This window comes from Ammodytes marinus (assembly GCF_949987685.1).
Source record: "Ammodytes marinus genome assembly, chromosome: 4".
NCBI lineage: Eukaryota > Metazoa > Chordata > Actinopteri > Uranoscopiformes > Ammodytidae > Ammodytes > Ammodytes marinus.
The window spans coordinates 28345698-28366598 of record NC_137233.1 but is presented as its reverse complement, the minus strand read 5'-3'; the positions used below and the strand labels follow the sequence as shown (position 1 = coordinate 28366598).

General features: G+C 40.8%; 1 protein-coding gene across 1 annotated transcript; it reads right to left on the bottom strand.

Moving 5' to 3' along the window:
* Positions 1-46: 46 nt before the first annotated feature.
* mapk14b (mitogen-activated protein kinase 14b) lies at positions 47-20559 on the bottom strand. The gene is made up of 12 exons (XM_080026832.1): positions 20111-20559; positions 12116-12245; positions 9240-9298; positions 7888-7999; positions 7457-7486; positions 7194-7241; positions 6941-7055; positions 6110-6181; positions 3459-3538; positions 2899-2977; positions 2549-2722; positions 47-2432 (listed from the first exon to the last, which is right to left on the bottom strand). The coding sequence occupies exons 1-12, from the start codon at positions 20227-20229 to the stop codon at positions 2365-2367; spliced, it is 1086 nt and encodes a 361-aa protein (XP_079882958.1). The 5' UTR covers positions 20230-20559; the 3' UTR covers positions 47-2364.
* Between the last annotated feature and the right edge of the window lie 342 nt (positions 20560-20901).

Below are 20901 nucleotides of genomic sequence, written 5' to 3'. Positions count from 1 at the left end.
TAAAACTCACAACAACATACTTTTACAGGTTTGAAAAATAGTAGCCTTTATTTTCTAATGGTAGTATTTACAGGTAGCGTGGGGTGCTGTTGGGGTACATGTGGCAAAGAACATGGTGAAAAGATATGATCACATCTCAGGCAAAGAAAGCATAACCAATAAACACATTAAAGCTGGGGTGGAGGATTTGGGGAGAAAATGGCAGTTGGGATAGAGATTCAAATTCAAATACCTCAACCACTCCAGTTGTTCTCTTTGGTCCCTCCCCTATGGTCCCTCCCTGACACGCTCTACACCAACAAAGTCGCGCCAAAGTGAATGGACAGTCTCAACAGCCAATAAGAACAGAGAATCGGAGCCTCGCTCCGATTGGTCAAAGTGTACAGCTCATGATAACCTTGACCAATCAGAAATCATATAACCCAGCTTTAACTAATAACATTGGGATATGGACAAGATAAATAATCTTTGTTTATGCAGTATTTTAAAAAACTACAAAGTATGAGGCTTCAGCATCGCCCTTCAGCATCCAGTGAGTAAACATACACTCTTTCCCACAGACATGTGCCCTGCTAAATTATTCAAATGAATGACAAGTATAGTTCTCGCATTACACCAAAAACAATCAATATAATAGAATCACAGAATAACTTCAAATCTTGATTTAAAACACAAAGAATAAAATAATACATTAGAAAAACACTACGTGAAAACAAGCAGATTTAAAATGAAATTGTGAAGACACTGATATTGTTTGGTTGACATTACTAAAGCAACTGTGGATACATCACATACAAATCATGTGACCTGACCCACCTTTGAAGTAAACACCGGAAACTAAGCATCTGTTAATAAAATGTTGACGTCCTTGTAATACATATTTTGCTTTTATTTCTGCAAGTTTTCACAATTGAAAACAGTTTTTGAAAAAAGGATCCTTTTGGAGGGCAGTACTGCCAGGACAAATAAGATAAATAAATGTTAAAAGAACTCAAAGAAACTGAAAAAAGAAACAAAATGAGCAGAGTTTCTTGAATGGATTTAAAACGATGTGGTTGTTTGTGTCATCTTAATAACATTGTTGGCTCTGACACACAAGCTGCGACTGCAGTCACAGCGGCTTAACTGACACTTAAGATTATTGATGATACATTTGATTTCTGATACCGTCATAAATAATAAAAAAGAACCTTAAATTCTGACAAATAATATTCTCTTTTACATCGATATACAAACAACATAACAAAAGATCATAAATACAGGGCCGACTGGCACCCACAACATTCAATAAACATTAATAGTACTGTGGTTTATAAATGCGATATGATTAAAGTACATTGTCAGCTGATGTTGGTGGGGAAACACCACATTTCAATAAATTAAAAAGCCAAATTTGGCTAAATCATGCGCAAGTGGTACTGTAGGTTGTGATAATAGTGACTGAAACAGTCTTCTGAAATGACAGCTCAGAAGTGGCAAAAGACAAATGGATATAGGGGAAAGGAGTGGAAACTAAACAAATGTTAAGCAGGCGAAATGGATACATAAGCCACGCCACGCCAACTCAAATTGGTTAAAAAGGGACACAGACTTCAAATCCAACAATAAGAAATATGAAGCCTTGATTTTGCCATGTAAAGGAGAATGTTTTTAACCTATCCTACACATGGGTGTATATATGCCATTTAAGGCTAAAACTCTAGTAATAAAATTCATACTGTCAAAGGGGTCGGCTGAGGTGTGACCTAGTGATTGTGATACTACACAAATACGGTAGCTGTTTTGGCGGAAGTACATATGTACAAATACTATTTGTCATATTTACACAGTTCTGTGCCCTGATAGAAATAACATTTCATTTTAATGTGTGGAGGAGAGATAAACCTTAGACACACCAAAGTCTTGAACTTTTCAAACAAACTTTTGTCCTATAATATTTAATATTATTGCTAAAGTAGTACAATTCTACAAAATACGTATTAGCAGTACAACTTCTGGGATTTTCTCTAAAGATACTGACGTTTCATTTCTAATATTTTCTGACTCGATGAGGGCGTCAATATAAACAATAAATGTCTGAGGTAAAAACTCATTCAAATATATGGAGAGTCTGAGTCTGCCTCAGCGCGTGGGGTATGCAGAGTAACAAAAACAGCGAGGTGGGGGACGGAAGGAAACGGGATGTCAAAGTTTTATCCCTGAAATCGCAAAGTCCCCCGGAGATGAATGACGGCAGGCACTTGAACGTCATAGTTGTGCGCATGTGTGAGGAAAAGAGGGTGGATAGTCACGAGAGAATGATAGTCCTTAAAGAGTGTTTTCTTGAAAAACTAAAAAGATGGAAGAAAAGCCGCCTCCTCGTCCTCAGGATTCCATCTCGTCTCCGTCGTACGGCGTTGGCTCAAAGCTGAGCACTTCCTCATAGGTTAACCCTGAGAGACAAGAGGATATTTACCGATTATAATCTCAACCCTTCTTCGATTGCATGACACAACCCTACATCAAGTTTTAGCCCCAGGCATCCATAATGTTCTTAGTAATAACTTACTCTTCCATTCCTCAATCTCCAGCTCGCGGCTTTCAAAGCTCTGGTCGTAGGGCTCTGCTTCGGGCTCGTCGTCTGGGTCGTGGTACTGGGCAAAGTATGGGTGAGCCAGAGCCTCGGAGGCCGTGATCCGCTTGTCTGTGTCCAGCACCAGCATCTTCTCCAGCAAGTCCACCGCTAGTACACAGCAAGGGGATAACAATGATGAGCATGTGAAAACTAGCACTCAACTAAAAAAACAAAATATTCTTCAGTGAAAAAAAAAAAAAAAAAAAACTTTTTACCACTAGAGGGAATCATTGAGCCAGGACTAAGTGTTAACCACCAGGGATCATACTGAAAAGGGAACTTACCAAGAGGGTTGGCACCAATAAACACATCAGCAAAGTTCCTCTTGGGCATTTGGGGAAGAGAGTTAATGTAGTTCCTCGCCTGTGAGAGAAAAGATGAACAAAACAGCAAAACTGTTAAAAGATCTTAAAGAAGTGCAGTGGTCAAACAGATGCACTTTATCATGTTACAGCTTTAAATGCTAAATCTTTTGACATACTTAACCATTTATTGTGCAAAATATTTGATTTCAATTCCATCTGGTAAGGCATGCTTCAAACACTGTAACCCAGATCACACATATGACATCAAACACCGTGCCCTAATTCAGAATCAATGCATTAGCACAGATAGCTCCTGGGAATGCATTGGCAAAGCACTCTGTGAAAGCCTTGCCGAGACAAGCACAGTGAGTCAGAGAGGGAAACGGGGAGTGAAGTGGAGTGAGGGCAGACAACGCAGGAGATAATCAGGGCAAACAGTATCGCTCTGTAAACATGAGTATGGGTATCAGCTGGTGCATCGATTCTAGCTGGGAGGAGAAGAGGAGTAGAGCCGGGGCACGTGGGAAAATGTGTCTCACCTCATGGCTGGGCATCCTGCTTATGAGGGAGGCCGGGGGCGTCCCCGTCAGGCGCATTATCTGCTGCAGCTGGTTTATATCTATGGCTTCCGAGTCAAGGGTCAACATAACATGAGAGGTCAGCATTTAAAAAAAAAGGGTGGGTGGAGTAGTTTGTGAAGGGAGGGGACGGACGCACGTGCGCATGCACGCACACACACACACACACACACACACACTCAGGATCAAGGGGCATAAGACAACATTCACCTGACTTTAACCAAAATGAAGTATCCAGATACTTTTGGACAATAACATAGTGCTGCATTAGAGGCCCGTTACTCTATTGTCGTGTCTTGACAATAGAAGACTGTTGCAGTTCAAAGTACATGCTAGAAAGTGGTAATCAAAGTGCCAACAAAGCCATTAAGAAAGCACACACAATTCCAGGACAGCTCAGAAGTAGTAGCAGTAACACAATAATAGACCGTCTAACTCTTTCCAATGCAGCACGGAGGCAACAGGCAGGAGGGGCAGAGCAATAGAACCGGGGCCTTCGACACTCACAGACTCGGAAGAGATTTTCATCAAGAGCTCGGGCCCCGGGGTTCAGACGAGCCTCATTATAAGCTTCAACTCAGGGGTGTCCAAACTACGGCCCGCGGGCCCGCTTTTTATTGGCCCGCGGCCGATTTTAAAGATATAATGTAATATGGCCCTTTACATTTTTAAATAATTTAAATGCACTCATATTACAGAGAAATATGTCCCAAAAAAGAAAAAGAGCTCCAAGCCCATCCCAGGGGACCCTGCATAACATTTTATTTTAAATTAATATTATTATGGAAAATCCATGTGTCCTTCTCCAATAGCTTCTAATTCATCTGACACAGTGTCTCCATTTTTTTCATACAAAATTATTCAGCCTCTTAATTTCCCTCTCAAAGTGCACCAGATTCATGCATTTCACTTTAAAAACTTAAAAAAATCTCCCGGGGGGCATACCCCCGGACCACCCTTGGAGGGTCGGGATCTCGGCTGGCTACTATTTTCACCCAGCTGGACATTGGACGCAAAAGCAGAAAACACTGGGTGTATCAATGGCATTTAACAAGAGGGGGAATGTATCTGTTTAATGTGCAAGTAAAGTGTTGCCGTGAAGAAGGATTACAATTTATGAAAACACTATGAAACTAAACATCAGAGCAGCTACATGTCCTGATAAATGTGTTATTTTTGCAAAGTGGCCCGGCCCTTCGTAGATTTTTCTGTATGTGGCCCTCAGTGAAAAAAGTTTGGACACCCCTGCTTCAACTGATCAATGTCTACCACTCTCACATGAAGGAAAACAGGAGGGAAGGAGGGTGGTGGAGGAGGCTGAAAAATATTATTTTGTTTCCATAAGAAGTGGCGGGGAAAAGTCAGCCCACATATTAACATCTCAGATGTGTACAAATTATGTGACGCATAATTTATAGTTAGTGGTTACAACATTGTTTGTTGAATAAAGATTTGAAAGAACAAGAATCCAAAACTGATAAAATGTTAAAACCCTGAAAATATGTATTACTCTTGTTTTAGCTTGTGCTGGTTAATCTGGCAAAACATGCCATGCGATTGGGGACTGTTGCAAGTTCTCCAGGGGGAAAAAGGCTAAATGTAAGTATTATGGCTAATGCTATTGATCGCTTTAGTTATCGTTATTTTATTTCGTTAAAATCAATGCTCATTCCCAGTCCCATCTCAAGTGATTTGTTGATTTAGGCGAGCTTATTTTCCAAACTAAATAAAGTGAAGTCACCAGATAAAATTAATGTAAAAAGTATTGAAACAAAACTAAAAAAGGCACATATGGTATATATTGTGCATTCTGAGCTTTTTGCTTGGTCTATCAGATTTCCTCCCACCTGCAGCCTCTATAAAACATGTGCAAACGCAACCTTTCATTAAGACAGACAAACTGGCAGAGACCAGATAAGACTATTGTCCTCTGCATATTTCACTGTGCTTCATACGTGGGTAGCTCCCCCACCTACCTAGGAGATTTAGATTAGCTAAGAATACACACAAACCCACACTCCATGGCTTAATTCATCCTTCAGAGCAGGAATTGCAAACGCATTATACAACAACTAGCACAGGGTTTTGATCAGAACTCAGTAGTGTGTACCAACATCTGTATTTGAAGGTATGTGTGTGTGTTTGTGTGTGTAGTTACACCGGATCTTCCTCTGTGTTTGTATTATAACATTGTTATGTGTTGCTGCTGTGCATGGGAAACTATGTGGGAGGGAAACAGGAAGGTGTACTGTATCTGTGAGAAGCAGTGGAGACAACAGTGGGCAGCGCTGAGTCATAGAACACAGGGGCCTCTAACTCCCATCACACGTGCACACACACACACACACACACACACCCACACCCACTACACACCTCAGCTTTGGGTAAGCTTGACCTGAATAGAATTATAAACACTGTGGTCTTAGCTTTTGTGAGAGCATCGTATGCAGGTAAAAATTGATTGCATGCAACTAACCTTTAAATCTAATCACAAGTATATATTACAAGCACAAATAAAATATGCATCCATCTAATGCTTCCACAGCTACCAAAGACCTACAGTACAGGAGCCATTGTATCTTTGCTTGCCATTAACAGTGGTGAAAGGATACGGTCCGTGCCAGGGAAGAGTGTCCGTCCAGTGAGAAGTTCGGCCATGATGCAGCCCACCGACCAGATATCCACTGTGACATGTGGAAAAGAAAAGACGTGCAGCATAGTGAATCATTAAGAATGAGACACAACTTCTGTTTTATATTCAGTTACATTCATTTCATTATCAATGTTGACCAAGCTCAAACATTTTAAAAACACTTCATGATGCAGGCTAATAAGGCTGCCCATGGGACTTATACTGGGGATTTACCAGTAAATTGTATTTGTAATGTTCCCGTTACAAGGCTTGTTAAAATAAATGGCAATTTTAACAATTCAGCAATCTTTTTTTTTCTTTCCAGATTCTCTTGAACATACAGCGTTGGGCTGTGATTTCCATCATTGTTACTGTATCTGGCTATTTTCTGCTGTGCATCTGCTATGATTTTTATTTTTTATTTTAGTACAGAAGATGACGCAATAAATAAAAAAAAGGAAACATTTTTACCAACACCAAAAAAACTGTGTGCGACAACTGCTCGGGGTGCTTTGGCCAGCGTTGCACCTTGTCTTTAAGTTGCATCATCCAGGAAATTGAAAAGCTGGCCTAGTTTCTCTATAATGGCCCTTAGGTAACACATTCTTAACACACATTGTTGCTAAAGAAAAAGCTAAATATAAATATCTATCTGTCTCTGGCTAAATTATGGTTTTATATAATATTACCTGTGAATTGCAACAACCTTAGACAACAGCAAGCTATTTCAATACAGTTTAAATATTGTGCAATTGCACTTGTTACATTCAGTTGCGGACCAAAGACTTGATGATTAAATCTGTGAGCGTACCCGTCATGTTGTAGTGCATCCAGTTGAGCATGATCTCCGGGGCTCGGTACCACCGGGTTGCTACGTAGCCAGTCATTTCATCATCTGTGTGCCGTGCCAGACCAAAGTCCAGGATCTGACGGAAAAGAAGGGATTTGTTTTTATGGACAGTAACGTAAAACAAGTACGATTAAAAAAACCAGAATGCAAACTATTGAGCTCTGCAATGATTATTTAAAATCATTCACGGTGAACCTGGTTCCACCTTTCTCACCTTGAGCTCACAGTCTTCATTAACGGCCAGATTACTGGGCTTCAAGTCCTGAGGAGACAAGCGGCAAGAGAGAAAAGTAAAGAAAAGATAAAGAAGAAAGAGATATTCTGCTATCCGTCCCCCGCCGCTGTTCGTTAATCAAACATCACATAGGTCATGTGGTAGTATATATTGTTTGGCGTTCTGATAATAAATAAGAATGACTTTGTTACTGACTTCAGAACTCAAGTGTATAAAAGGCAAGACGCCAAGTTGAAACTTACTCTGTGGATGATATCTGCAGAATGGATGTACTATAAAGGGGGAAAGAACAAAATAATGACGATTAAACTATTATAGTTTACTGTGTGTGTGCATGTGTGTTACACCATGTGATACAGATACAGACAGGCTAGTGCAAGTTCTGACAACCATTTCCCTATTACTTTATTATGTTCTGCTATATTTAAGCATGCAGTGGTCAAACTGGTCCAATGCCAAAACAAAATAACATAACAGGGTACAGGTAAGTAGGGAAATTCCTTAAAATAATAGCAGAAATAAATAGGACAATTCTCATTCAGTGGGCCATGAGTTTAACAAACAGATATAAAATGATAGTATTACATACTATACATTCTACTGATCTACAGGGAGTAAAGGTGCCTGAAGTGTTGATCTAAATTCCTGTGTTTCACTGGGAGCGTGAACTGACCTTTAAGCCTCTGAGGATCTGGTAGATTAGGAACTGGACGTGGTCATCAGTTAACTTCTGACACTTGACGATGTTGTTGAGGTCTGCACCCATTAGGTGAGTCACCAAGTACCTGCAAAACCATACATGACAAAACAGGAGGCCAGTCAGAGACCACATCTTTACATCTGCAGGTCTGTCTTAAATCTTATCATTTCTTACTGCGTTGTTATAGTTTGTGAGGTGCTTTTTACTGTGAAAAAATGCAATTAAATATGTTTTATTACTATTTGCAAGAATGACTTCATGAAAAATCTAGTTAACTTACAAGTTGTTTGCATTGCTGCTCTGTATTACTTGCCTACATTAAACATATGCACTGTAAGAAAGGGAAATACATGTATATGAAGAGCAGGAAAAGGACAATGGTTAAATTGTTTAGCTTGTTTTTTTTTTAAAGATAGTGTTGTGTTTGTACAGCCAACAGCGTAGCCAAAGAAGGCCAACTTATAGTAGAATTGCATGTTTGAAGTCTCTGAATGGTATTTATGAATGAATACATTAATATTTTCTTTTATTAATTTGTCGTGCATATACAGTATATAATGCAAGCCCACTTGGACTTCCCATACATTTTTAATCAGACCAAAAGTAGGGTGCACAAATACATTTTCAAACAACAAAGACAGTCTAACAATTCAACAGTTCACTATCAAATCCTCAGACCATCTTGACTACAGCAATGAAAAAAATCTGAATAAATACTGAGTTGTTGACAAACTTCATCTGCTCGATCTGACCTCATTCTACAAGAGACCAGTTACTGATTGGCCCCTGAAGGTGTGCATGCATCTGCTTCTCTGCCATGGCAATAGGACTGATTTCACAATGTTTTTGTCTTTATTACTGGTCGCATGAAAAGGGAAGTGTCACATCTTTATTGAGCAACGTCCGTCCTGGGTGTTTGTGTTTGGATGTGTGCTCGTAGCTTTAAGCTTCATCTCACATTTCCACACATGTGCAACATGGGGATTCAAGGACACCGATAGAGTATTCTGTGCACATACACACACACACATTGCACCCCCAGAGACGGCCAGATGGCTGTTGCCATGGAGACAAGGCTGTATAGCTCATGTGTCCACCCAACAGTCACCTTGGTAGAACTCGTAACTCGCTGGACTCTCATGAAGGCATAAACTGCAGGATTGTGGTTGACTTGTGACTGTAGTTTCACTACCGTGTTAATCTTGGCATAATCTGCTGATGAGGGATTCCATTGTGAGCGAAGGGAGGCAGAGGAAGACACTATAAAAACACCAAGGAGCATGAGTAGACAGGGGTGTGGGAGTGAGAAAAGAAGTGTGACTTACACATCATTGAATTCCTCCAAGCTCGTCCCCGGTGTGAAAACGTCCAACAGACCAATCACCTGAAGATGAAAAAAAAAAAAAAAAAAAAAAGGTCAAAGGTCAGAAAACATTTACAAAATGAATTTCTGACAAAATGGACACATGCACAAAAAAAATCATACATTTGAATATATCGAAACGTATGACTGAAATGCAAAAGCATGTTTGGTTTCCTTCATGATAACACACTCATCAGGAGGCACTGGACATTTCTACCGCATGTTGATATTATCCTGTCCTGCAATATCTGAAGTTTCTAACAAGCAGGCAAGTCTTTCCTTGCTACACTTCTCCACTTCTCAAGGACTAATGCTAACTTTTATATGTAACGTGTGTGACGTACACTCCATTATCACTGCTTACTGGTTTTGTAACCAAGTTGTTTAATGTCATAAGTGGCGCCCAAAACAACCACAACAGATATGATTTCAGAGGAAGCAGCAGCGAATATTATCTGGTAAAGTTTACACATCAAACTGATGGGCAAGGCACCACTAGTGTGTTAATGTTGTGTCTAAAGTGTGAAAAAAGGAAACCATAGATTAAAGATACCCAAAGCAATGAGCCATACTGGACTGAGTTACATTTAACTGGTTTCACATGCTTGTTCCAACAGTAGCCTGTTTCTAATACACTTTTTTATTTTCTGATGTTGTGAGCATTTTTGTGTCCTTCGATATTACAAGAGCTTTGGAGATGTGATAGATTATAGTGCTGTTTGCAAGATGTTGAATTAAATGGAGAAGTTTCTTTCAGATTGCATGGCAGTAAAACCAAAAGATACTGTATGAAAGTATGATAGGCTACACATATACTGTATATACACCCATGCCATGTATGTACATAACAGACTTGTTTTCAAGAGTTTTCCGCTTTAAGACAGAGACAAAGAAGAGAAAGAGAACAAAGACAGAACACATACAGGAGGAGAATGTGTGATGTGTGTGTTTCTTTGTATCTAGAGTACATGTATGCACATGTATTTGCATGCATTCGTAACACACTGACAGAGAGCAGCCCCTAGTGCCAACCCTGCCCCCCCCCCCTCCCCTGAGAGAAGGGAGGGGGTGGATAGGTATTGTAAGCACACAGTAGGAGCCCGCCCACACAGGGCACAAACCCGCAGCTTATTGGTGGGCTGGCACCACAACAAACAGCTGATTGGTCGACCCAAGCTTTCCAAAATGAAAACCCAGGGAGTCTCCTGGCAACAGCCGCGTGAGCAAAACACAGAATCCCTCTCTATGTAAAGGATAGGTAGCTTTTACAACACTTTGTTGATTTAAGATTAAAAAAAAGAGCACAGCTTTATGCAATACTCCCTGTTATGATGAAACCCAACCTGGCATCAACATTGCCATTCAAGTCAGTTCCAACAAGCTTTTCGGGAACTGTGATATAAGCAGTGATTCTGTATAATCTTATATAATCCTGGCCCCATGTAAAACCTGTTTGTCTCATAAATGCACAGAGCTATTTTACCAGTTGCACCAGTTGGGTACAACACTAATTCCCAAACTGCTAAACAAGAGTTAATGACATAAAAAAGGACCATATCATCAGCAGGATCCAGGAACAGTCATGTAAAATAATACATACGCCCAATTCACTTTAGAGAAACTTTGAGACTTGCCACACTTCCTAAAAAGCAGCACTTCTTCAGTTCCTTTTTTCCCCCTCTTTGCATGTGTCATCTAATATTGCTGTTGTTCACAGGTTGATGAAATTGTAGAAAGCATCAGCCTATAGTGTCATTTGTCTGTTAGCTATCTACATTACAATGGCAGATAGGAAACGACAGAGTGAACTCTTTACAGCCCAAACTTCCCCTTTCCCCCTAAACTAAAGAAGAAGACCATAAAAAACACCAAGGCACCAAGTGATACTTCTAGACTTACACCATTCATGGCATGAACCAAAGATGCGCAGCAACAAAATTAGACAAAAAAAAAAGAAGGCGACGGGGCTATTTGGTGCACCATAGCAGCATAGCTTTTATGACTGACAGCGACCACAATCTCCCCCTCTTGCTTGAAGCCCGTATGCTCAAGTGTGTGTACTTCAATCTCACACAGGATGCCAACACTAGAAACCACTTTTTACGCTTCATAACATGTTGTTGCGATTGGAATAAATGCAACAATATAGTTCAACTCCTGTGGTTGTGGGCATCTGCAGTCAGCTGTGGGGAGTGAGTGCCTTTAAAATGGGATTGTGTTTACCTGTCTTCACAAAAAACGGGAAAAAATTGAACTTTTCTGACAACAAAAGGTTCTTACAGAGCACAGGCAGTGTATTATGTACACAGTACGGTAAGGTAGTGGATCGTGACGAGATATTCACTGATTTTGACAGAAAATTATTTTTGACAACAAGCATTCTCCAGAGAATCACTGACTCCACCTTAAATGTAACACCTTGGACACGCCCCTGCAGTAATCTTTACATGAGCTGTCGTCAAACAAGACTGCGCTCTGCCACTACACGTGTTTTATTGATTTCAGTCTCCAGTTTTAGCTCCCCATCAGCTACAATGTCATGTGGGTCTCTATCCATACACATATATTCTTAAGGGCACACCTAGCACCAGCAAGGATAGAGCCAGCATAACAATGTAAGCAGTGGGGAGTAGTGTTTGCTTCCACAAGCTAGTAATTACTGTGCAAACACTATGTGCACAACCTTGCCAGCAAACGTATGCGATCCATGCTTAAGAGCTAAACTTACAGGACAATGCAAACACACACACACACACAAACAGGAGTGAGGCCCTAGCCTGAGGTCTGAGGGTGGAGGTGAGGGTATTTATGCAGGTTTGGTTACAACAGGTGACTTACATTCTCATGCTTCATGTGTTTGAGCAGCCGCAGCTCTCTGTAGGTTCTCTTTGCATGGATGATGGACTGGAAGGGCCTGGACAACTTCTTCACGGCTATCTTCAGACCCGTCTTCACATCGAACGATGAGCTGAAAAAGAGACAGAAAGTGTTTTATAATGGTGATTAAAGGTGCACTATGCGGTTTCAAGGGAGGAGCCTAAAGTTAGTTTACACATATGTTCTTTACCTGTAATTCTTACTATTAGAATAATTCTATTGTCATAAATCAAAAACACAATTATTTTGAGGCACCTGGAAACTAAGACTAGAATTAGGTTGTAAAACAAAACTGTGGGCCTTGCTGCTGTAAACAACAACAACAGTGAAACAGTAACTTTTTCAGGTAGCTTTCTAACTTCAAAACAGTATTCCAGGGGTCCGATGATCCTGTGAGGAAAGTTTGCTTATTCAGTTATGAAAATATAGATTAGAAAATGTTCACTTCTCTGCCACACCCAAAGTTACATAGTGCACCTGTAACTGTAAAAAGCAGGACACATTACACCAGGCCTATGCAAATTCTCAGATACACAGCTCAAACTTTTCCCTCGATTTATCGGAGAATGAGATGTTTCAGTAGACCGTGTGTAGGTGGCCTTAACCCAGCAAACAAAGCAAATAATTACATAACAACATAAGAGCTTATTGGTTTGGCTTCTTATTACACTCTGCAGCCTACAGCTGTATGGGGGAACATGACCGAACACGTTGACGGATATTGGCTGCATTGTGAACACAAGAGTGAAATGATGCACAAGTTGTTAAATGGAAAAAGAACTAGTAGGACAAGTCAATATTTGCTTTAAAAAAAAAAAGAAATCACAGTGAGTTCTTTTTTTTATAACGATGCTGTGATACATTCCAAGAGGTTGGTACAATAAATGTCACTCCATCTATTAAAAGATAATTATGGTCCAGCACTAATAATGCATTATTCTCAAGGTATTATAAACAACTTTATAAAAAAAAAAGTAATAAACTAAACAAAGCAGATTATAGCATTTTTTTTACTCAAGTGCCAGCACCTGCGCTGCGATTCTGCTGGAGCTGTTCCCTTGAGAGTGCATGGCCGTGTTCGCCTTAGTCATCATTCATTTGTCTCATGTCATTGTAATTGTGTAACAGAACGCATCATTGTCACTGTAGAAAGCCAGTGCAAAAAAAAAGAATGAAAGAAAGAACAAACAGGTGTGGCAGAGAGAAAACAAAGAAAGGGCAACATAAAAGCAGCTGCTGTAAAATAAGCAAGCACTGTGTTGGGTAAAAACTGCAGAATAAATTCTACGGATAGATAGTAAGTAACCATCCTTTTCCTGGGATAAAAAAGGATTGATCAAGCCTATTTCACACTGTAAAAAGAAAAAAGAAAAAAGAAAAAGACACTCGTCCACAGAGGGACATACTGACATTGTGCGGGTGGTAGAAAAGAGAGGCAGATGGGCCTCGCCTACCCAAGAAGCGTGACATTGCTGTATTTCCTGCATCTGTGAGAGAGCACAACCCACTTACAATAAACCACATTCCTTCCAGGTCAGTCACTGGAGCTGCACCGCAAATTGATGATTGCAAAATCATCAGTCAAGGGGGCGGGAAAGAAAAGCACTCAGATTTTGCCGACAAGTATTGTTTCCTCTTATTGTGGTGGAAACAGATGGGGGTGGGAGGAGGGGGGGGCTGCAGGGAGAGTTAGAACTCATTGATATAGTGATGCTAGCTACTAAAAAGACCTGAACTAGTGACCCAGTCTGAAGCTGTGCAGTGGCCTATCAGGTAAGAGATTAGTTCAAGGCCATGTCAACTCTACTCATAATTTTTTCCCAAACTGATAAGAGAGATTTGAAATGTCAACCTTCTAACCACACCCGATTGGGAATTAAGCACAACTGGTTTTGGTGCGTATCGCAGCCAATCGTAGTCAAAATAAATCTGGGGGCGAGGGCACAAAGTTATTGTCCTTGGTGCCACGCGTCGATAATAAAAGCATTAAGATAAGCAGTGTTTCTTCCAGTAAGTCAGACAGAGATAAACTACCACACCCAATGTACTCTATGTTCCAGTCTTGCAGAGCAACTTGTGTGCTTGCGTTTCACTCGTGAGGGAACATCCATACTTCAGTAAACAGTAAACACAGAGTATACCGAAGCTAAAATGACAAAACAAAGTCATGTGCATCCTGAGGTCTTTTTAAAAAAACGGCTGCTAATCGGCTGGACAAACAAGCAGCTCTAAGCATACACCGTCCAATTAGTCTGCAATAAATGGAAGTGCAATAACAAATGGCCATAAAGATGTGGGCTGTAAAAAAAAAAAAAAAACACCAGCCTAATGAGACCAAGATCACATGGAAGGAGGGAACACCAGTTCTATGTTGGCAGACAGACATACAAACATACAGAGAGAGCAGACAGGAAAATGTGTACTGCAAAAGACTTGTTTATTTAGAGTGAGTGACCATCCTCTTGCCACCAATCCATTTTGTTAGAAGTAAGGTTCTTAAAAGATTTAAGGTAAAAAAAAGCATAAAAAGGTCATCCTATTTTGATGACATAACTTGCCCTTTCTTCACCAAAAGTGTGATGCATCAGCATTTCCTGTGCAACTTTGAGTAAAGACAAGAGTGTCATTAGTGATGTTAATCTCTACCATGTCTAATCCACACATTACCATGTACATACAATTCCTTATCGCAGTCTGGCATCACATGTAGCCACCACTTTACAATACTGGTTCTATTGACACACAAGTTATGAGCCCCGTGGCTTAATTCTGTGTGATGAAACATAGCTGTTACCGTAAGAATATACTATTTTAACACTAAAATATACTGCATCTGTAAAATAATCAGCATCTCTCTACTTTCACAAAAACCCAGGAAATATTTTTTTTCAAACTATCTAGGTATCAGTATGTTGAATCTGATGTTCAAGAGCAGCAGCACGGGGAGAACATGTAAGATAACCTAAGTCAGCACTTGATTTATAAAAGGAGATGAATATGAGCACAACCTGTTGCAGGAGTATTTACAGTACTGCTCAGATGCATCCTCCATACACAAGTGAAACAAGAGTGGAGATAGTAACCCACCCTGGCTGGCTGCCATGCCATCTAACCTGTAAATAGTGACAGAAACAACACTCCTAGTGGATACTTTGGTTGTTGTTTCAAATGTAATATTCTGACTATTCGTCCGCCATTAATGGCAGCCTTAATTATTAATGGACACAAAAATATCAATCTGTCCATACAATTCATTTCAGTCATAAATGTAAAAGGTAGACACTACCAGCAATGTGGGCCTATAGTTATAAAGAGATTTTATTTAATCGGTTTATAGCAGGTACTACAGGAATGAGACACAGGAGTCATGTATAATCCAAAGCACGTATAACAGGTTTTTTGATGAGTGTATTTTAGATTCTAAACAGTGTGCCCTTCCACATTCCCTTTGTCATCATCAAGGTATTAGTGTGACAATTCTTCAACAATGAATTATTTATGAATCTGGTCTGTGTTAAAAGGAAACAGCTTACTGTGGTTATTACAACGTCAGTGAGAGTAAGACAACCTGTTTAGTATAACAGCAATAACCTCACCTCATTTCAGCAAAACCACTTTAATTAAAATGTAATGGGGCATAAAAACGCACTCATCTTCCTTCTTACCTACTCTGCTAACCAAGCAATGGATGAGAGAAAATAACTCAACTGCCCCTCCTCCATCCCGGAGATAAACTAGCTCCCAGGACTAATGAGGCCCTAAGGGGAGTTCTCTTAAATGGTGGGGTCAGCAATTCTGGAGAATTCTTCTTGTCAAAATCACATTTTGTCCAAATCAGTAAATAACTCGCAATCCATTACTTCTCCGTACTGTGTGTGTGCGCACTGATTTTTTTTCTTTTTCTTAACAGAGCCTATGCTGTGTATTAATTAACACCAGATTTTGAGGAGATCTTCGCTGACTTGGACAAAAAGTGATTTTGACAACAAGCGTTCACCAGAATCTCTGGCTCCGCCTTTCACTTTAAACAGGAATAAGAAGAATAAGTCTTAGATTATCTACCTTACATGCATTTTTTTTAATGTTTGGATTTGTTAGGCTCTGCTTTTATAGGAGACTTGTGGGGCTATTTACATTAAGAACTGAGACATGCATTTTTAAGTGCATACTAAAAATATATCAATAGGATTGCATGATGTTTGTATGCCGAGAGGTTTAGGGGCCCAAAAACCCTGATCCATGACTTTACACCCAAATGAATGGGTTTACTCTTCTGAAGCCACACGTGCATTCAGCCATGCACCTCACGAGGCTGAATGCACGAGCTGAAGTCATGTTAAATTGCTGGTTTGAAACGTAGGCCTGCTGTTTGTTTGCAGAGCTGACAAGTCAGTGCACACTTCTCTTGGGTTAAAACAAAGTGAGTCAGCGAGAACTATCCACTAAAGTGCCTTTTCTCACCACTGCACGTTATCACACAATCTTTTCTTAAGCCGCAAAATCTCTACTGCTACATGTTGTCTGTAAAGAGACAGCATGACAATTGTGAAATTTTGGTTTCAAGCTGTGGCAAACTGATGAAGAAATGTTTGTGTTGCTGGGTGATAAAACCAATACAGGAGACTGAAATGCTGGACCGAAAACAAGTTCAATCACTTTCATGGCACGTTCAAAATACAAGGCATTTATAAATATACAAAAAGGTAGGCATAGGCAGTAATCAAATCTAGCTGCTGGGTCTGTGCAAGAACATCTATCATTTTCTAAATTTGCCTCAAGTATTTGTCTAAACAAATCATGGCAGCTTTAAATGTCATTGTATATTGAAAATAAGAAAACATCCAGAGAGCAACAACAGATGTGTTCCTACATGCAGTTGCACGTTCTCATGATCAATAACAGATTTTGATGATTTCTGTGCTGCTTGTAAAGAAGGGTATGTTGTTGTAAAGCCATGCATTGGGCGACTATTTTCACTCCAGATTTGCATGACAGTTAATCTAAAATTTCCTTTCAATTAAAAAAAAAAAATGCTCCAAATGTTCCGCAACAAATGTTTTGCTGGTCTGTGAATATCTCATGCAAAAGCAGCAGGTGGGGGTATTTCTGGCATTTCATTTTAATTATTAATAATAATAATTTAGCCTTAATTCATTTTCCAGCACTGAGCTGAAAATGAGCCATTGATATGCATGCACACCCTGAGGGGTTTGCAGGAGTTTCATGCCCCTTTTTTCTGCTGAGCTAAGAAACCTAAAGTGAAAAACACGAGGCACTCAGCAGCAGCAGCACATCCCAGCCAGCAGCATTCTCTGTAAACGCTTACTTTTCACACTGACCCTGGATCTGCTCCAAGTCTGACTTTTAAGAAATAGAACAAAGGTCACACATCAGGAGAAAGTGGTATTGGGGTTTCTGTTTTTCTTGGAAGTCTTGTGACAAGTTGATGTGAGTACAAACCCCACATAATACATGCTTTCCATATTTGTGAGTTGGTGGCTGAATACAAGCTTAGTGCATGAGGAACGTCATGGCAGCAACAACAAAGACTTCCCCCGGGCTGAGCCACTGAGAGCCTGGTGTACAGCTGACCAACAGCCGCAACATACGTACATGCTGGAGTATAGGTGCTGTGAGGTTATTTATACTGTTCAGATACCTTCTGAAGAGCTGTAATGACTCCCTGCTGTTTGGACCACTTCGCATTAAGGATTTATTGTAGGAATTCAAAAGGCTTTGTGAACATATGACGTTTCAAAGAGATACCGAACCGACAACAGCTCCTTGCGCGGGCTGGTGATGTAATCGAACACAGAGGAAAACACTGGGGAATTTCCTACAAAAGGCATCTACAAAGTAGCCGCCAGTAAGACACATTGATGCAGATGGGGTTTCTTATTGGGGGTGGGAATCTTTGGGAATCCTTTTTATGAGTGCCACTGCAACTAAGCATTGGAGAGTAAACAGGCACGGATTCTTAAGAGCAAAATCGGCTTGTTAACTCCAGCTGCTTTGGCAGCTGAGATGGTAGGGAGGTTGCTCCCCAACAGATTTTTGACTAGTGAGGCTGCAACAGGACACACCCACATTTGGACATTAGGGTCGTTTCTTTTCCAAAGTTCTAAGTTTAGTCTACACAAGGAAAAAGAGTCAGCTTTTGTATACATTTCTCCTCTGTAGAACATGTGGAGATTCGGGACATCATGTGATTGTGCATGTTATGCCTATGAGCCTTATCATTACTCCACAATATCCATACAAGGATTCAACTGATCCCCTTACCGTTGCCTATAGATATGGATATTTTGGGTTTGAGCCACGCCCATTCTGGGAAATACTGTCACCCTGAATTCACAGTCCACAATAATACTAGTCATAATAATAATTGTTATTCCTATGAATATTTGTTTGAATCCTCAGTTTTTTTTATTCCCACCTAGAGTTGGATGAGGTCATAGCTACTCAAACACCTCATATCAGGCTCAGTATCTGAAGGTAGCAACCTGCTCAGAAATGATAACAAGCTTCATTCTTAACATTTTATTTTTCTAATGGTTCTTATACATTTCTCCGTGAGAATCCCTGATGGTTCAAATGTGGTCTTAATCTTGCATGTTATTAAAATCACTACACGAGTTCTAAAAATCTTTTTCTTGTCAACATTCTTCAATACTGTGAGCTACCACTCTGTTTGGCATTTGTGAACTGGTTTTTGTATAATGTAAAAATTGTGATATGTAAAATTGTAAATTAAAGTTATTAACCAGCGAGAATAGATAACCATACATTAACATTTCCAGCACTCTGGGACTGATTAAAGTGTATATTGTTATGTTTGTACACCTCACATTATTTAATCATCAATAGATTTCTGCATTGAAGACACTGAATGTTGAAACCTCACTGGTTTTCCCTTACAAGATGAGGTCATGCTTTAGCATCTATACACCACAGTAATAGTCTATTACACACACACTTAACATCTGAAGTGGTGTGAAAGTAGGCTCACAACTAGCAGTAAAGTTAAAATGACGGGACGTTGCGATGACATCCATGACTTTGTGATGACTAAAACGGCGTCACCACTGAGGCCACTGCCTAACCTCGGGACTGTGACTCACCGGTGTGCTACAACGGGAGAAAAGGGGTGACATCATTCTAGAGTCATCGTCCTCTTCGGATGGGCTCCTATAGAAAGCTCTCACTATGCACGATGGATGGATGGGGGCCTACTTTCCGAAAACCACGTGACCTTCTGGCACTCTGCAGGCTGGGCTGCACCCAACTGGAAAATGCATAGTGCATGTAATGTGCGGATGTGTAAAAAGTGCCAGGTTGTACAGTACGTGCAGGGCTACACACAATGCTGTTCTAGTGGTAAGACGATTGTCTCGCCAGGTGTTGTCTGACCCTCGCTGTCCAATAAGCACGGATCGTATATCTCTCTCTCTCGAGGAGGCACCACTTCGACAGATGATGCAAGTGTGGACATGCCGCTGAAGGAGAGACTGATACCCGTATTTGCATTAAAAAACATACATAAACACTTCGCCTGCACGATTAACAACATGATCTAGTCAGAATTGATATTGGAGCTTGCCATATGAGCTGGTAATAAGCAGTACATACAAGTGTTTACGGGACAAGAATAGTTTAGACAGCAATACAACAACAAAACATGTGCACGAAAACAAAAATAATCCCCATCCGCCGAAGAAACACGAGGCACCCCGAAGCGTGCACGCCAATTCTCACAGCAGGCAAAGTATGACAACGTAAACAAAAGGCTCAACTAACATTCCCCCGTGCTTCCACACCACCGCAGGCAGCCTTTACAGCTTGATAAGCAGTCCGTGTGGAGGCAACTCTGACGGGGCCTCTATGGGTGGTGGGAACCCATTCGGCCGTTGTGCAATGGTGCTCTCGGTGATAAGTGCTCTGCAACAAACTGCTTACCACACGGTTCCGTAAGCGCCGGAGCCGACGGGAGATAAGTTCTGGTACCGCTCCGGGACCTCCCACACGGTTTTGTTGAGCTCATGTCGGTAGAAAGTGGGTCTCTCCTTCTGCGACATTCCTGCGGATTTAGCAGCAGCGCAGCGACAAAACAACACAGCGGAAACTTCTTGTGCCGTCTCTCTCTCCTCTCCTCCCCGTGCTGCACGACGTGTTCTGCTGCTGCTCCCAGGTGAAAAATAACATCAAAAATATTCTTAACTACTATGGCGCTGACATAAATCTTAAGCCGCCCAGTATTGCCAATTCGGTGCAGCTGTGCAAAAACGGAATTACCCCACCTCTCCGTGCACGTCGGGGCACTTGGGAGACAACTTCCTCTACAAAGCGCGCTGGGGTCAGAAAGCTTGCAGTCTCTGGACGAGCTTTCGCTGAATTTCTCGCCCTGTTCTGGCTGGTCTCGCTTTGCTGGGGCGCGCGGAAACGTGAACGCGCGTACGTACCGGCGTCACTGCGCGCACAGGGCATTACTTGTTTTCTCGCGAGAATATTGGGAAACATAGGGGTATCCCGTCCATCGTCCCTTCCCCACTGTGGACATTATGGGAATTTCCCTCCGTCAATCAATGGTCATGTTTTGCCCGTTTAAATGTCCCACAGAAGCTTGCATTAGCCTACATCTGCTTTAAACATAACATATATCTGACTGGAAACGTTATGTCATAGGTGAACAACGCAGCAATTATAGGCCTATGTACAAATAATAATAATTGTATTACCATTTTTTAATA